This window comes from Vigna umbellata, chromosome 4 (genome assembly GCF_029865625.1).
Source record: "Vigna umbellata cultivar VRB3 chromosome 4, Vumbellata_1.0, whole genome shotgun sequence".
NCBI lineage: Eukaryota > Viridiplantae > Streptophyta > Magnoliopsida > Fabales > Fabaceae > Vigna > Vigna umbellata.
Window position 1 is genome coordinate 16,926,665 of NC_142168.1, and position 15,455 is coordinate 16,942,119.

A 15,455-nucleotide genomic window follows, 5' to 3' on the forward strand; every position below is an offset into this window, starting at 1 on the left:
AAGTATTTTATATAAAAATGTTAAAAATAAATTAATTTAAATATTTATGTGAAATGATTTGATGTAAAAATAAAATATCTTTATATTATATATATATATATATATATATATATAAAAGTTGTAATTAATTTTAATTATTAATTTAGTTTCAAATAAGAAAAAAAATCAAATTGGTCCAATTTTTTTAAAAAACTAAATTAAATTAAAATTATAAATATCTGGATTAAATTGAAAACAAACAAACAATATCATGGGGTAGTAAAAATCACATGTGACTCTATTAATGTAATGTGACATGGTTTAACATGTGATAATTTTTTTTAAAATTTAAAAGAAATTGAAAATTTTTAGTTTGTTTTAAAAAGTTAAATTAAATTAAAGTTATAAATATGTAGACTAAATTAAAAACAAACAATGTTATGTGATCATGTGACACAATTAACATGTGATAATTTTTTTTTAATTTTAAAAAGTTGAAAATTTCATCAATTGATACGTGGTATGTACAAATACAACGTTAACATTAATATATCAGAAAATATAAAATTGAATATTTAAAAAAATACAATGACTAAATTAAATAAGAAAAACTAAAGTAACGAAATTGAATGGAGCAAAGAAATACGATGTCCAAACATATAATTAAGCCAATATAATAATGATAAAAGTGTCGCAAGGCATGGCATCATCAAGTGAAAGTGAACATTACTTAAAGAAATTAATTAATAAAGAATGACTTAATTAGAAAGATATTGTTGAAGAAAATCTGAAGTTACCTTATGTATCTTTTACAAGGACTGAAAATTCAAGATACAACAACTTGATCTCATCATTGGAAGCAAAGCAATAAAAACAAGATGAACCATAAAGAATTTCATATTGGTCTTGCTGTATAATATTGTAATTAGAATGCAGTTATGGCTCTAAGAGATTATGAGTGGATACTAGCAAAGAAATAAGTGGGTCTACCTAAAAGTGTTATTTGAAAAAGACAATATATAATAAACAAAGCTTTTGATGCATCACTTTCAGCCAAATAATACAACTTTTAAATGAAGAAAATTTCTTACATTCTTCACCATATATGGCTAAATGCCCAATAATTACTCCTTGAAGATTTTCTTTTACTATTATTTTTCTAAAGAAAAAAATATAATTGGCAAAGTTGGAGCACAAGGTGTCCTCTTACTCTATTGATCTAACTCTCTAATCATTTGAGACCTTGCATTAAAACTACACCAGACTAATAGACTACTGTGTCTGAGTAATGGCTTTTTGGAGCCTATAGTTTCTTTACTTTGTATAAACTATTAGAATCTGAATAGAAATTTAAAAAAATATTCTTTAACACACTTAAAGCTTTTAATGAAATTTTTTAGGAATTGAAGTCTTAAAGTTAGCCGTTTTTCTACTTCTTCTTTTACTTCAGTAGCTGCACCATCAATATAAGTGCAGATTAGGATACCAATTGGCCTTCTGTGTTCAGTTTTTATTTTGAATATAAGTGCTTGCTTGATCGGGTGTGTGAAGTCTCAGATCCATGTTTATGATATTAAAAATGAAAACTATTAAGAGTAATTTCAGCTTAAAACAGTTTCTGCATTAGATAAAAAACGCTGTTCTAAATTTTACTGATAATTTACTTTCACAGTAAGAACAGGTAAACATAAACTACAACATCAAAACCAGTTTTATTAATAATCTGCTTTATCCAATCTTCATCAAAACACACATAGGTAAAATTACATGTTGATTGCAACATTTAGAAGACAAAGGGTATGACAGCCTTAACACTCTTAGGAAAATCTTCAAACTTGGAAACATACCATTTCCTAGTGGAGTAACTCCTACCCAGCAAGTACAAATTAGTGCCTATAGCGAAAGAGAATGCATATAGTGTCTGAGAAATGAAGAAGATTCCATAAAACACAGTGATCTCAAAGAGGTAATGGGGGCAGATAACAAGCCCAAAAAGGCCACCCTTTGGAATCTTGTACTCCTTTTCACCCTCTCCCCTCAACTTGGATAGAAGGTAGTGGTGGTAGAAGTTGCCAATGATGGCTATCACAAAAACCACAATGCCAGGATACAATAGATTCATTGGTGGCTCTGGAAGGCCATTTGTAAGGTGTTGAGCATAGGTCATGGTTGCTGCTGATAGGAAATAACTCAGAGTGATGGGGATTGCAGATTCAAGAGTCATGCCTCCACTATATTTGTGAATAAACAGAACCTACACATTAATAGCATTCTTAATTGAGCTGAAATCTAATAAAAGAACAAGCAAATCACAATGAAAATGAAATAAAAGAGAAAGGGAATAAACATCTGTTTATTGATTTCTATTGGTTTTGAATTGGAATCTAATATGGTGATAGAATCTATAGTTTATCTTGACAGTTGTTTGTTAAGCTAATTTTAGTCTTTAATTCAAAATCTTAAAACAATAATTTATAGATCTTGATTATTACTAAGCACCAAGACGAACTACCAGCTGTGGTACTTAGATAAATCTTTTCAGATAACTCGTTAGAAAGATATAATACCGATAAAATTTGAATCCAATCAACGTAAAAAATTGACAGAAAATGTTAAAATAATAGATTGAGATGTTTTGAATCTAAAGAATTTAACTTTTTGATCTTTACTCGATATGAGATTTAAACTTGTTGTTGAATTTCTAAGATCATTCTAAACTTGTTCTTGTTCTTGGTAGAAGAAAGAAAGTGTTACCTCAAAGACCCTCTTGAAGAAATGGAAAGTAACAGCAGATTGAAGGATGATGGACCTCAAACTTTGAGGAGGAAAGATCCAGAAGGATGCAAGGCCAGCAAGGAAAGCAGGAGCGTACAAGAGAAGCATGCCAGCTTTACTTGGCAACTTGATCTGCTTTTGTGCAGAGGGATTAGCATTCCAAAACTTAGAATAGTTCAAATGCTTCCCTCTAATTTCTGACAGGAAAGAAGTCACAAGTATCAGGAAGCTTATCACTGTCAACCCTGAAACCACCAGAGAAGATGGCGGTGGGAACATGAAGCTCGACAAAACAGACATCACCATGGTGGCGTATGCTAATTCTATACCCTCTCTTCAGACCTTCTTTTTGTTTCTCGGACTCAGCTAAAGAAAATATGTTTCATGATGGTTCACTTATATAGTTACATGTTGTGTTGCAATAATTACAGTGAGATCCACGTCCATTGTATTTGTGATTAAAGCAAAACATAATCATGAATGGAATAAAGATTGGTATGCTAAGAAGGGTATCATATCTTACCCAACTTGCCAAACACGTGAAAATTATATTAGTAAATAATTTCTGCGTGTTTTTTGAATTTTAAAATGTGTGTTGACTTAATGGCTTTTTTATAATTCAATTTGTTTAACTTTTTAATAAATAAATAATCTATCTCAATTTGCAATTTGATTTCCAAATTTAAAAAATGTATAAATATAATCTTCTTAATATAATTATATTAATTTTTTTTACATGTTACATGCTTTATATATTAAAGTTTGAATTATTAACATCGTATTACACATTTTATATTATATGTAAGTTTTGAATATATTTAATGAGTAAAAAATCAATGTAATTGATTAAAAAATTAATTCATTTTTAAAGTTTGAGACTAAAATATATTAAAATTTGAGACAAACAAGTTAAACATATTTTTAATGTTTTAGTTTTTTTGGTAACATTTAAAATTAGTTAATCTTCAAAATTTTAACTAAATTTGATTTCTAATTTTAGAAATAAATAGATTTAATATTTTAACTAAATTTTGTGAAAAATTTTCAATATTTTAAAAATGTTTTCATTACAATATTTAAGTTATTTATATTGTTTGATATAATTCAGTTATATGAAAAAGTGTTGTTTAAAATGTTAAATAAATTTAATAAAATTTGATTAAATGAACTAAATCAATATATTTATAAATTTAGAGGTCTAAATTAGACCAAAATTTAAAAAATGAATTAATTCTAAATTTTTGAAGATTTAAAGGTGTGGTTGGTTCACTGTGCAGTTTCTTACTCTTTAACTTCTCAATTGAAACTAAAAAACATATAATTGTAACGCATTTTTCAAATTTAAATAATTTATAATAATAAAAGTTAATTACAGTAATAGAAAAATGCTTTACTATTAGTAATAAAGACTTATTTTATTTAAAGGATAACATTTTTAAAGTTAAGAAAAACACAAAAAATATTAGTAAATTTAGAATTAATTGTATATTTTATTATCCAACCATCATAGTTTCATAAATTCCATTACTTAAATTTATTTTCTACATATTTTATTACTAAGTTTGTTAACGTTTTCATATTTTAGGTATAAAGACTTGTGCTTTTGTATTAATAAATTTATCCGAAATAATTTACAATTTATAACTAAATATGCTTAATTTTAATTTATTTAATGATATGTTTTTTGCTTAAATAATATGATGACTATAATAGGATTTTCAACTTAGAAATCTTCATTGAAACAATCATATCTCTTACACTATCTTACTCAAATGACTACTCCTTTCAGGAAGTTGACAAAAAAATAAAAATAAAGAATATTTTTAACGTAGATATCTCAAATGAGAAACTTACATGAAATAATTTTTTTTTGTTATGTAATATGTTTCATTTGCTATAAAGTAGTTATTATAAATTACAAATTAATGGATGAAATTAAAGGAGTATTTCAAATGTTTAAAATTAATTCTCTCAACCGAACAAACAATATGATGTTATGTAACATATTACTTTATTTATTTACATTTCTTTATATTTTGTTGGACCAAAATAGGTGATTGATTGAGATAGAACTCACACTTCTATAGGTAAGAAACAATGCTTGTAGAGGAGTGAGAGAAACGTAGAATTTTTCATTAATGAATCAAAAGGTTACAAGTATTTGTGTAGAACCAAAACTCTTCGAAAGGATGGAGAAAAACGAAAGAATCATTCCAGCGTACCTATGGGTGACTCAAGAAAACATGGGTGCACGAAACAATGAACATCTTCTAGCCAGTGTAACTTAATTTTGTCATGTAGTCCACCAAAATAACACTTTTATTTATATTAAGGCTTAAATTCTTACTTCGTCTTCATGTTAAGTGGTGAATTTTTGTTTAGTACCCGGTTTTAAAAATGAAGATATTGGGTCCCTATGTTATGAAAAATGTATCAATAAGGTCTTGTCCGTTAAGTTGCCAGCAACGACATTAAGTCCATGTTGATGTGGTTGTACTTTTTCTTTGATGATTTGTTGAACTTGTTCTTTCTTTGTTGACCTTATTCATATACTTTTGATAACAGAGGACCCAATATCTTCATTTTTAAAACCGGATACTAATCAAACATTCACCTCTTAACATGGGGGACGAAGTAAGCATTTAAGCATTATATTAATTACTCTAGACTTTTATAGTTATTATTTGATAAAAATACATTTAAAAAAGAAAAAGAAAAACAGTTTAGTAACTTGCTTACAAAAGCATTTTGTGCGTGGAAAATTCTTCATTAGAATAAATTATAAATCATTATCTATTTCATAATTTAATTAATAATCTTCATAGTTGATATTGGACATTGATAAGTTTAAGGATTTTTCTCGACAATTTTTGTTTCCTATATTTTGGATTGTGTTCAATGCGCTTCAAACACTAAATAACAATTATTTAATGACATACATTTAGTAATCGGAAGAATGCAATTAGCAATTATTATTCAGTAAACAATCACATCTCCAGAATGTGTAAGTTCTCTGATTGAAGCTTGTTGCTATCGTCCAATTTAAAATTATCCTCTCCACCCTCAATTTAGGAGTTTCTATTGCATCGTTCTCTTCGCCAAAACAACTTTTGAAATTGATAAAATTTCCATATCTTATGCATTTTTAAATGGTTGACAGTGCAGAATACGTTTCTTTGTTTCAACATGAATATTAGAAAAGTTGAGGCATTTTCTAAAGTTACCAAATGACATTAGATAAAGTTAGGTACTTTTTTTCCTCTTTCAATATATTCACTACAAATAATCACCGTAAGTTACAACAACCGATTGAATCACCAAAATTCTGATATTGGTGAGTTACAGTTCCAAAAAACACAACCTACCACACATATAACTCAAGTCAAACTGGTTGTTCATATGCCAGTTTAGAAGACAAATGGGATGATAGCCTTAACATTCTTAGGGAAATCCTCAAACTTAGAAAGATACCATTTCCTAGTTGAATAACTCCTACCTAGCAAGTAGAATGTAGTGCCTAAAGAGAAACATAATCCATATAGTGTCTGAGAAATGAAGGTGATCCCATAAAACTGAATGATCTCGAAAAGGTAGTGGGGGCATATCACAATCCCAAACAAGCCACCCTTTGGAATCTTGTACTCCTTTTCACCCTTTGCCCTCAAATTGGACAGAAGGTAGTGGTGGTAGAAGTTGCCAATGATGCCAATCACAAACATCACAATGCCAGGATACAACAGATTGATTGGTGGTTCTGGAAGCCCTTGTGTTAAGTGTTGAGCATAGACCATTGTCGCAGCTGATAGGAAATAACTCAGAGTGATGGGGATTGCAGAATCAAGAAGCATGCCGCCACTATATTTGTGAATAAACAGAACCTACACATTAATAGCATTCTTAATTGAGCTGAAATCTAATAAAAGAACAAGCAAATCAGGCACCTTAGGTTGTTTAGTGTTATCGAAACAGAGCTTAGATTCTATCTTATCAAGTATTTGATGAAAGCCTTGTACAAGAGTGCTCATTTCTAGAAGTTCCATACGACTGATATAAAACAAATGATAAATTAAATTTGAAAAGTAGAAAAAATGAATGGCTTAAATTCAAATTGAAAAATTCTGCTGAAATTGGTGTCATTTAGATTCAAATTGCAGATTGCGTCATGGTGATCTTGCAGCCTCCACGTTACTATCAAGCCATGATTGTGGATAGCATCAAACAAGAATAGCTTCAACACAGTTATGAGCATAAACCATGATTTAAAACTCATTTGCATCATAAGCAAGGCATTTAATTTCTTTCACACAATTCCTTTTATTCCAAATCCTGTGAACAAACAAAATCTACACAGTTGAGTAAAAATTGCATTCACTTTTGTGTACTCTACAACTCCCAAAAGCAATCATAGAGGAGCAACAAAACCATAAGCACAAGTACCAGAAACCAAAACTGAAAAAAGAAAAACTATTTCAGCACTCAAAACAAAATCCCCCAGTCATTGCCAGTCAAACATTGAACCAATATTCTTTGCCCGGGTTTCTTAAAAGGGTTTGTGAACCATGATTTTAGCTGCCGCCTCAAGTTTTTCGATTCATCGCAATCACTATTGTTGCAACTCCATTAACCATATTTCTTGCAACTTCAATTTCTTGCAATGAGAAAGATCGCAAGGAAACCCTAGCCCCAGCATAAAACCTTGTTCTTTATTATCAAGTATATGAGAGAACCCTTTTAAAAGTTCCTAAGTTCCAAGGTTTTACGAGTTTTTAATACGATCTTTAATATTTCAGAAAACTACTGACAAATATAATAGACCCCAAACCAACCCTGCTAAATTCTATATATACTCCATCATCCTAACAAACTACCAAGACGGTTTTCCAAAATTCAATGGTAACCTAAACTGAAAAATCATTATAAAAAGAAAGAAAAAAAACCAACTCTGTACATTTCATCACAAACCATTAAAGCATGGTTTTAAATAGCACTCTAAAGTTAATTGCAACCGCAACATAAAGGTTTTTCTTACTCACAACCACAATTGTGACTGCATCAGTAACAATTTCACATAACGAAAGTAAAACATTCTCACAAAACCTAAAGCCATGATATTTAAAACCCAAGTAACTATTTTTTTCGTCCATACATATAATACAATATTAATTCCAAATTCCAAACCTATTAGGTATTTTTATTTTTTGTTGCGCATGGTAATTGGTAAGTAGCAGTGTGAAAACGTAACTAAACAAGCATAAACTTAGTGGAACTCACCTCAAAGTCCCTCTTGAAGAAATGCAGGGTAACCGCAAATTGAAGGAGGGTGGATCTGAGACCTTCATGAGGAAAGATCCAGAAGGAAGCAAGGCCAGCAAGAAAAGCAGGAGTGTATAACAGAAGCATGCCAGCTTTACTTGACAACTTTGTCTGCTTTTCCGAAGAAGGGTTAACATTCCAAAACTTGGAATAGTTCAAATGCTTCCCTCTAATTTCTGACAAACCAGCATTTGCCAGTGAGACGAGGCTTATCACTGACATGGTAGAAACCACCAGAGAAGGAGGCGGCGGGAAGATGAAGCTCAGAAAGGTAGACATCACCATCGTGTAGATGTGATGATGCTGAGCAGTGTTATGGTTTGTTTCTTTGACCTATTGAAGGAGAAAAGTTGATGATGAAGCCATTTTATAGCCACATTTTGGGTCGAAGATAGTTGTAGTGGGATCCACACGTGGGCAAGGAAGTCATAAAAATAATAAATTTGATTAAACTTAAAATAAACCTTTTTTTTCAATTTTTTTCATTTGTTGAGTTTGGTTGTTCTTTTGTTAATGAAAAATGATACTTTAACACTTCAAAAGTTATTTATTTCATTTAAAATTACTTTTTATTCCTCTTTTTCTTTATAAATACAAAAATTCATCTTTTTATGATTATTTTATCTCTCAAATGAATTCTGAAATGATTGTTTTTAGTGTTTAATATTTTTTTATCAAAACATTTACCATGCTGTTGGGAGAAGCTACATGCCATAAAAATCCAAGTTTGCCAGATAAATAATTTTTGTGTGCAATTAATATTGGAGATATTGTTAAGGTAATTTAATAGATTAACAAATTCTTTTTAATCATTTTCTTAATTTATTAAATGATAATAATTTAAAATTTCAAAGTTTTAAATCATCATAACTAATCTTAATTTATTGAAAGAGTTGTTTATTTTTCTTAAATTTTAGAAATCATAAAAAATCCTCTAATTTCTTCTTGTTCCGACACACCTATGTGTAGCATGAAAGCTAAAATGAAAAGCAATCATAAATCAACTTGTCCAGTCTTAAACGTGTGCCACGCGTGATGTATGAACAAATCCAAACCCAAATTTACTTCTTTGCGCAGTTCTCATTTGTTCATATTTAATTTTAAAACTTGATGCTTCTCACAGGTGCGGATTATCTATATCCTCACGTGGCACTTGGTAGTTATTGCTTATTAATTAACATTCATAAATATGTTGGTCTTTTCTTTGGAGATATGTCAAACCAACTTCTTTTATACACAAATAAATAAATAATATATATATATATATATATATATATATATATTTAATTACAAAATTGGTTCTTATCTTTTGTGATTTTTTTTAAATAGATTTTTCAATTATTTTTTTGTCTCAATTGATTCTTAATTATGAAAAATTGATGTTGGAATCTTATCGCTAAATATTTGTTATGAAAAATTGATGCAACTAGAATCCTATCTAAATATTTGTTGACATAGCACAATGAAAAGGTGTAATTAAAATACATGATAAACTTATTAGGGCATTTTACGTGGAGCAGTGAAGTGAATTTTGATATTTTAAACATTAAAATATAATTTTTTTGAGGAAATTTGCATTTCGCGAAATTAGTGTTCACAAGTTCTATCATCTAAATTGGAATTGATTGAGTGAAATTTCGGATTGTGATGGTTTCTGGTGCGAGACCTATGGTGGATGAAGAGATCTTGGTTTCTGGTTTTCTACAGGTTGTTCCCATGGCGGCACGAATTAGAAACTCGCGATGGCTTCCACGATTTGGCTTCCGTGTTTTGGGGTTGCTGTTTCGCGAGAGAAGATGGAGGATGATCCTCGTGAACTGTTAGTTAATTTGTGGTCAAACGAACCTGCGTCTGTTTTTGTAGGTGTGGAGGTGTGAGATGTTGGGGAACTCGCGTTTTTTGTGCGGAAGACGATGGAGGCGCAGTTATCACTGTGGTTGCTAGTTTGTATTAGAAAAAGTAGGGGCAGAAATGTAACCACACGCCAAATAATATCTTCTGATATTAAAGAAAAGAAAAATGCACGTGATAGGGAGAAAAACAAAACGTGATGTTTCTAGAGAGAGGTCAGAGCTTCTGGAGCTCTGCTAGGGTTCCTCCAGACACAACCTCAAGCCACCGCACTCACTGCTCACCGAAGAACAGCACACACATACACCAGGATCAGATAGGCACATTCTCATAAGACATTCAGGTATTGTATAATACTCTCAGAAATTTTATTAAAAAAACGAACTGAATGATTTACAACAATTTATGCAAGATCACAAAACTGTAACTGAAAAACCTAACTTGTTTTTTTTCTTGTTTAACACAACACTCCTCCTAAACAAAAACGATGAAAGAACAAAATTTTGATGAAAAACTCTCTTTCCCACCGATTGATCGATGAAAACATCATCACCGGCGAACCTCCGCCACTTCCACCGATTAATAATCGGTAAAAAACCTTTCTTTTGTTATGAACAGTTTTTCACCGATTAAAAGCCATAAAGACCCCTTTCTCTGAGCCGAAAAACCCTAGGTTTTCGTGACCTCCTTTTGTTGATCTGTCATCATCCCAACATTTCTCACCTCGATCTGCTTTATAAGAGTTAGAAAGTTTTCTCCTTTTAGAGCTTTAGTGAGTATATCTGCAATCTGATCTTCAGATCTGCAGTGTACCACTTCAATCTTCCCTTTGCTTACTTGTTCCCTGATGTAATGGAACCGAGTCTCAATGTGTTTGCTCCTACCATGTGATGTAGGATGCTTGGTCAGGTCTATGGCGGACTTGTTGTCTACAAGTAGTCTGACCTTCTCCTCTGCTTCAATCTTCAATTCCCTTATCAAAGAACATAGTCAAACTGCTTGACAAGTGACTTCACACGCAGAAATGTACTCCGCCTCACAAGATGACAGAGCCACTACAGGTTCCTTAGTGGAGCTCCAAGAAATTGGTGCTCCTTCCAAGAAAAACACATATCCTGCAGTACTCTTCCTATCAGCCTTATCTCCACACCAATCTGAGTCAGAGTAGGCAGTGACTCGCACCTTTCCTCCTGGTTCACCTTTTGGTAACAAAATTCCATATCTGTAAGTACCTTTTAGGTACCTCAGAATTCTTTTAACAACATTTAAATGAGAGACTCTGGGATTCTGCATGAATATGCTAATCAAGCCCACACTGAAACTAACATCTGGCCTAGTATTACACAAATACCATAGGCTTCCAACCATTCTTCTATACTCTGTAGGATCAACTGCCTCTTCCTCAGGATCTTTCTCAAGCTTCAAACCAACTTCTGCAGGAGTATTTGCAGGGTTGCAATGAAGCATGTTAAACTTAGTTAACATGTCCAAAGCATATCTGGATTGATGCATCAACATACCCTCATCAATCTTAGTGAATTCAATCCCAAGAAAATAGCTAAATTGACCAAGGTCACTCATTTCAAATTCTTGTAACATTTGGACTTTGAAATCAGCAATTCTCCCAACACTACTTCCTGTAACTAACAGATCATCCACATATAGGCATACTATTAACTTTTCTTCTCTCTCATTCTCCTGATAACACTGAACATACACTTCATGCTCAGAAATACACTTCTCAAACCCAATGCTCCTCATAAAACCATCTATCCTTTGATTCCAGGCCCTTGGAGCCTGTTTAAGCCCACACAAAGCCTTCTTCAACCTGTACACCTTGTTAAGATGCCTCTTGACTTCAAAACCTTGAGGTTGGACAACATACACTTCTTCCTCCAAGTTCTCATTCAGAAAAGCAGACTTTACATTTAATTGATGTAAGGTCCAGTTGTTCTGCACAGCTAAGGAAACCACCAATCTCACTGTTTCCACTCTGGCCACTGGAGCAAACACCTCTCCATAATCAATTCCTTCTCGTTGTAAGAACCCTTTGGCCACAATCTGGCCTTGTACCTAACCACTACACCTTGTGGATTTATTTTGGACTTATAAATCCACTTCAGTGCTATTGGTCTCTTGTTAAGAGGCAAGTTTGTCAATTCCCAGGTCTGGTTCTTCTCAATTGAACCAATTTCTTCCTCCATAGCCTTGTACCACCTCTCATCCTTCACTGTCTGTTCAAACTCAACTGGTTCAGCTTCTGCTATCAATGCAAAGTGACCAAAATTTCCCTTTGATGAAATAGTTGCACCATAGGCCAAGTCATAGTCTCTCAGATGTGTTGGCATCTGGGTGACTCTAGATGACCTCCTAACACTCTCCTCCCTTCTGCATGCCTCTAACTCTGTTGCAGGTTCACTGTCCAACGCAATGGTTGGTCCTTCTTTCTTTTTTAACTCCCACTGTCACTCTCCAACTTCATTAACTTTTACAGCTGTTCTGGAACATGTTTATAGCATAGGGACCCAAAAATCTTCAGATGTTTAACATCTGGCTTAACTCTAGTCCAAGCCTCCTCTGGTGTGACACCATTCAGTCTCTTTGTTGGAGACAGATTCAACACATAAGCAGTTGTCATTACAGCCTCCCCCCATAGAAAATTTGGCAGTCCCTTGCTCTTCAACATACACCTGACCATGTTTAGAACTGTCATATTTCTCCTCTCTACTGCCCCATTGTGTTGAGGCGTGTAGGGAGGTGTTATTTCATGAACAATTCCCTCCTTTTCATAGTATTCTCTAAAATCAATGGAGATATACTCTCCTCCTCCATCTGTTCTTAGGATTTTCAGCTTCTTCTCACTTTGCCTTTCAACCATGTTCTTAAACTTTTGAAAATGTTGCAGCACCTCTCCTTTTCTCTTCAATAGATAGACCCAACACTTCTTGGTCCAGTCATCTATGAATAGTAGGAAATACCTGCTGCCACCAGGTGTTTCTACTCGCATAGGACCACATGCATCTGAATATACCACTCCAAGCTTCTATGCAGATTTGTGTGGTAAATACCTCTGAAAACTGCCACACGTCTGTTTGCATTGAACACATTCTTTACAAACAGTCCCTGGAATATCTACCTTTGGTAAGCCAATCACCATTTTCTTCTGGCTTAATATTGACAGATCGTGGAAATTCAGATGCCCAAATCTGAGATGCCACAGCCATTCTTCTTCACTTTTTGTTGCAGTAAAACAATGATGATTTACTGCCTCCATCACCACTTTGAATGTTCTGTTCTGTGACAGTTGTGCTTGCACAACAACCTTCCCATTCTGATTGAAGATGCTGAGACAATTGTCCTCCATTTTCATCATGTATTTCTTTGTAACAGTTGCCCAAGACTAAGTAAATTAGTCTTCAACCCAGGTACATACAGTACCTCTTCTATGATGACTTCTCTGCCATCTACACCTCTCAAAACCACTCTACCAGAACCCTCTGCCTCCAAGCTACTATTGTCAGCAAATCTGATCTTCCCATGCTCTACTCCCTGTATTCTCACAAACCAATCTTTTCTCCTGGTCATGTGAGTGGAGCACCTAGAATCAAGGTACCAAACAGTGCTTTCTGGTTGTTTTTGATCAACATGTGCCATTAAGATCACTGCCTCTGAATCTGATTCTTCTTCTTGGGCAAGGCTAGCCCTCTTCTTGAGCTTATTCTTAGCCCCTTCTCCATCCCAGCACTCCTTAGCATAATGACCATATTTCTGGCAGTTAAAACACTTGACCTTTTTCTTGTCAAATTTCCACTCTCCATAAGTCTTCTTTGATTTTTTTTCTTTTGCAGACTCACTAGACTCTTCTCCTTGCTGGTCTTGAGAGTCTTTCCCTTTCTTGCCTCCTTTACGTCCTTTCTTGAAGCTCTTTTTCCCTTTCCACTAAAATCTGACCCGTAGGGCCTATTCCTGACATTGTTTGCGCTCGTTGAGGTGTAACTCATGGGCCTCTAATGAATGCAGCAGCTCCTCACTATCAATATCCTCCTTTCTTCGAGTTTCTTCAATGGCAGTCACCACATAGTCAAATATGGGGGTTAGGGTCCTCAGAATTTTATCTACAATATACTCATCTGTCACCTTGTCACCACAAGCCCTCATTTTGTTCACTAACTCCTGCACCTTATCAAAATACTCAGCCACGATCTCACTCTTCTCCACGATCAGAGTTTCAAACTGCCTCCTTAGAGCTGGCAGTTTCACCTTTGCAATTCTGTCTCCATCACCATAGGTTTTCACCAACATGCCCCAAATCTCCTTTGTAGTGGCTGCATTAGAGATTTTGTTGAAAATCTTTTGACTTACACATTGATACATTAAGAATCTGGCCTTGCTATCCAGTTTCTCCAGTATCTTGTGTTCTTTCTTTTGTTCTTGGGTTGCCTTTTCACTCAACACAGGCACCCCATCTTCAATGACTTCCAACACATCTTGAAAACCAAACACAGCCCACATCTTGATCCGCTAATCAGCAAATTGCTTACCATCAAACATGGGTAGTGATCCCTGAATTCCTCCAACTCCAGCCATCCTTTCTTGCAACAATCTTTCTCAATCTTTGATCTACACAAAGTCAAAGAACCCTTCTTTCTACACTTCTGGATACACACACCTCCAGATATCAACACAACACCCACTTCACACACCTACCAGGACAACAGCCTAAGCTCTTGATACCATATTAGAAAAAGTAGGGGCGGAAATGTAACCACACGCCAAATAATATCTTCTGATATTAAAAAAAAGAAAAATGCATGTGATAGGGAGAAAAACAAAATGTGATGTTTTTAGAGAGAGATCAAAGCTTCTGGAGCTCTACTAGGGTTCCTCCAGACACAACCTCGGGCCACCGCACTCACTGCTCACCGAAGAACAACACACACACACAAGGATCAAATAGGCACATTCTCAGAAGACATTCAGGTACTGTATAATACTCTCAAAAATTTTATTAAAAAAATGAACTGAATGATTTACAACAATTTATGCAAGATCACAAAACTGTAAGTGAAAAACCTAACTTGTTTTTTTTGTTTAACACAACAGTTTGGATGTTATGGAGAAACAAGGTTGTCTTCGCCATTCACAGTGTTTTCAAAATCTAATGGCTAATAGTGATGCCAGGATGTGAGGTGGTAGTTCTGTTTAGGTGATTGCCACTGTTAATGGAAGAAGAAACATTTTTGGATGGAAGAAAAAACTTTTGAACTTTTTATTTTAAAAATAAAAAAAAAACTACCTGACTAACAATCTCACTTTGTCAATTCTTTCAGTTACACCACAACACCCTACCATGTCAGTTGACATTTAACGTCATTTAGTCTATTTCATGGTAAGGTCCAATTACATTAATTTTTCATAATTAAAAATCAAATTGAAACAAATAATAACTAAATAATCTATTAAAAAAGTCACCATAAATAAAGACCAACTGTGTTATTAAACCTATATATATTATCTAATGATTAGACGGTTAATTG

At 33.4% G+C, this 15,455-nt stretch overlaps 2 protein-coding genes across 2 annotated transcripts; both read right to left on the reverse strand.

Annotated features, from left to right (window-relative positions):
* Positions 1-1,667: 1,667 nt before the first annotated feature.
* Positions 1,668-3,145, reverse strand: LOC124847738 (steroid 5-alpha-reductase DET2-like). Its single transcript, XM_047325293.2, has 2 exons — positions 2,734-3,145; positions 1,668-2,233 (listed from the first exon to the last, which is right to left on the reverse strand). Exons 1-2 carry the CDS (start codon positions 3,058-3,060, stop codon positions 1,763-1,765), a joined length of 798 nt encoding a protein of 265 aa, XP_047181249.2. The 5' UTR covers positions 3,061-3,145; the 3' UTR covers positions 1,668-1,762.
* A 2,842-nt stretch (positions 3,146-5,987) lies between these two features.
* Positions 5,988-8,411, reverse strand: LOC124847735 (uncharacterized). Its single transcript, XM_047325290.2, has 2 exons — positions 8,026-8,411; positions 5,988-6,632 (listed from the first exon to the last, which is right to left on the reverse strand). The coding sequence occupies exons 1-2, from the start codon at positions 8,350-8,352 to the stop codon at positions 6,162-6,164; spliced, it is 798 nt and encodes a 265-aa protein (XP_047181246.1). The 5' UTR covers positions 8,353-8,411; the 3' UTR covers positions 5,988-6,161.
* Between the last annotated feature and the right edge of the window lie 7,044 nt (positions 8,412-15,455).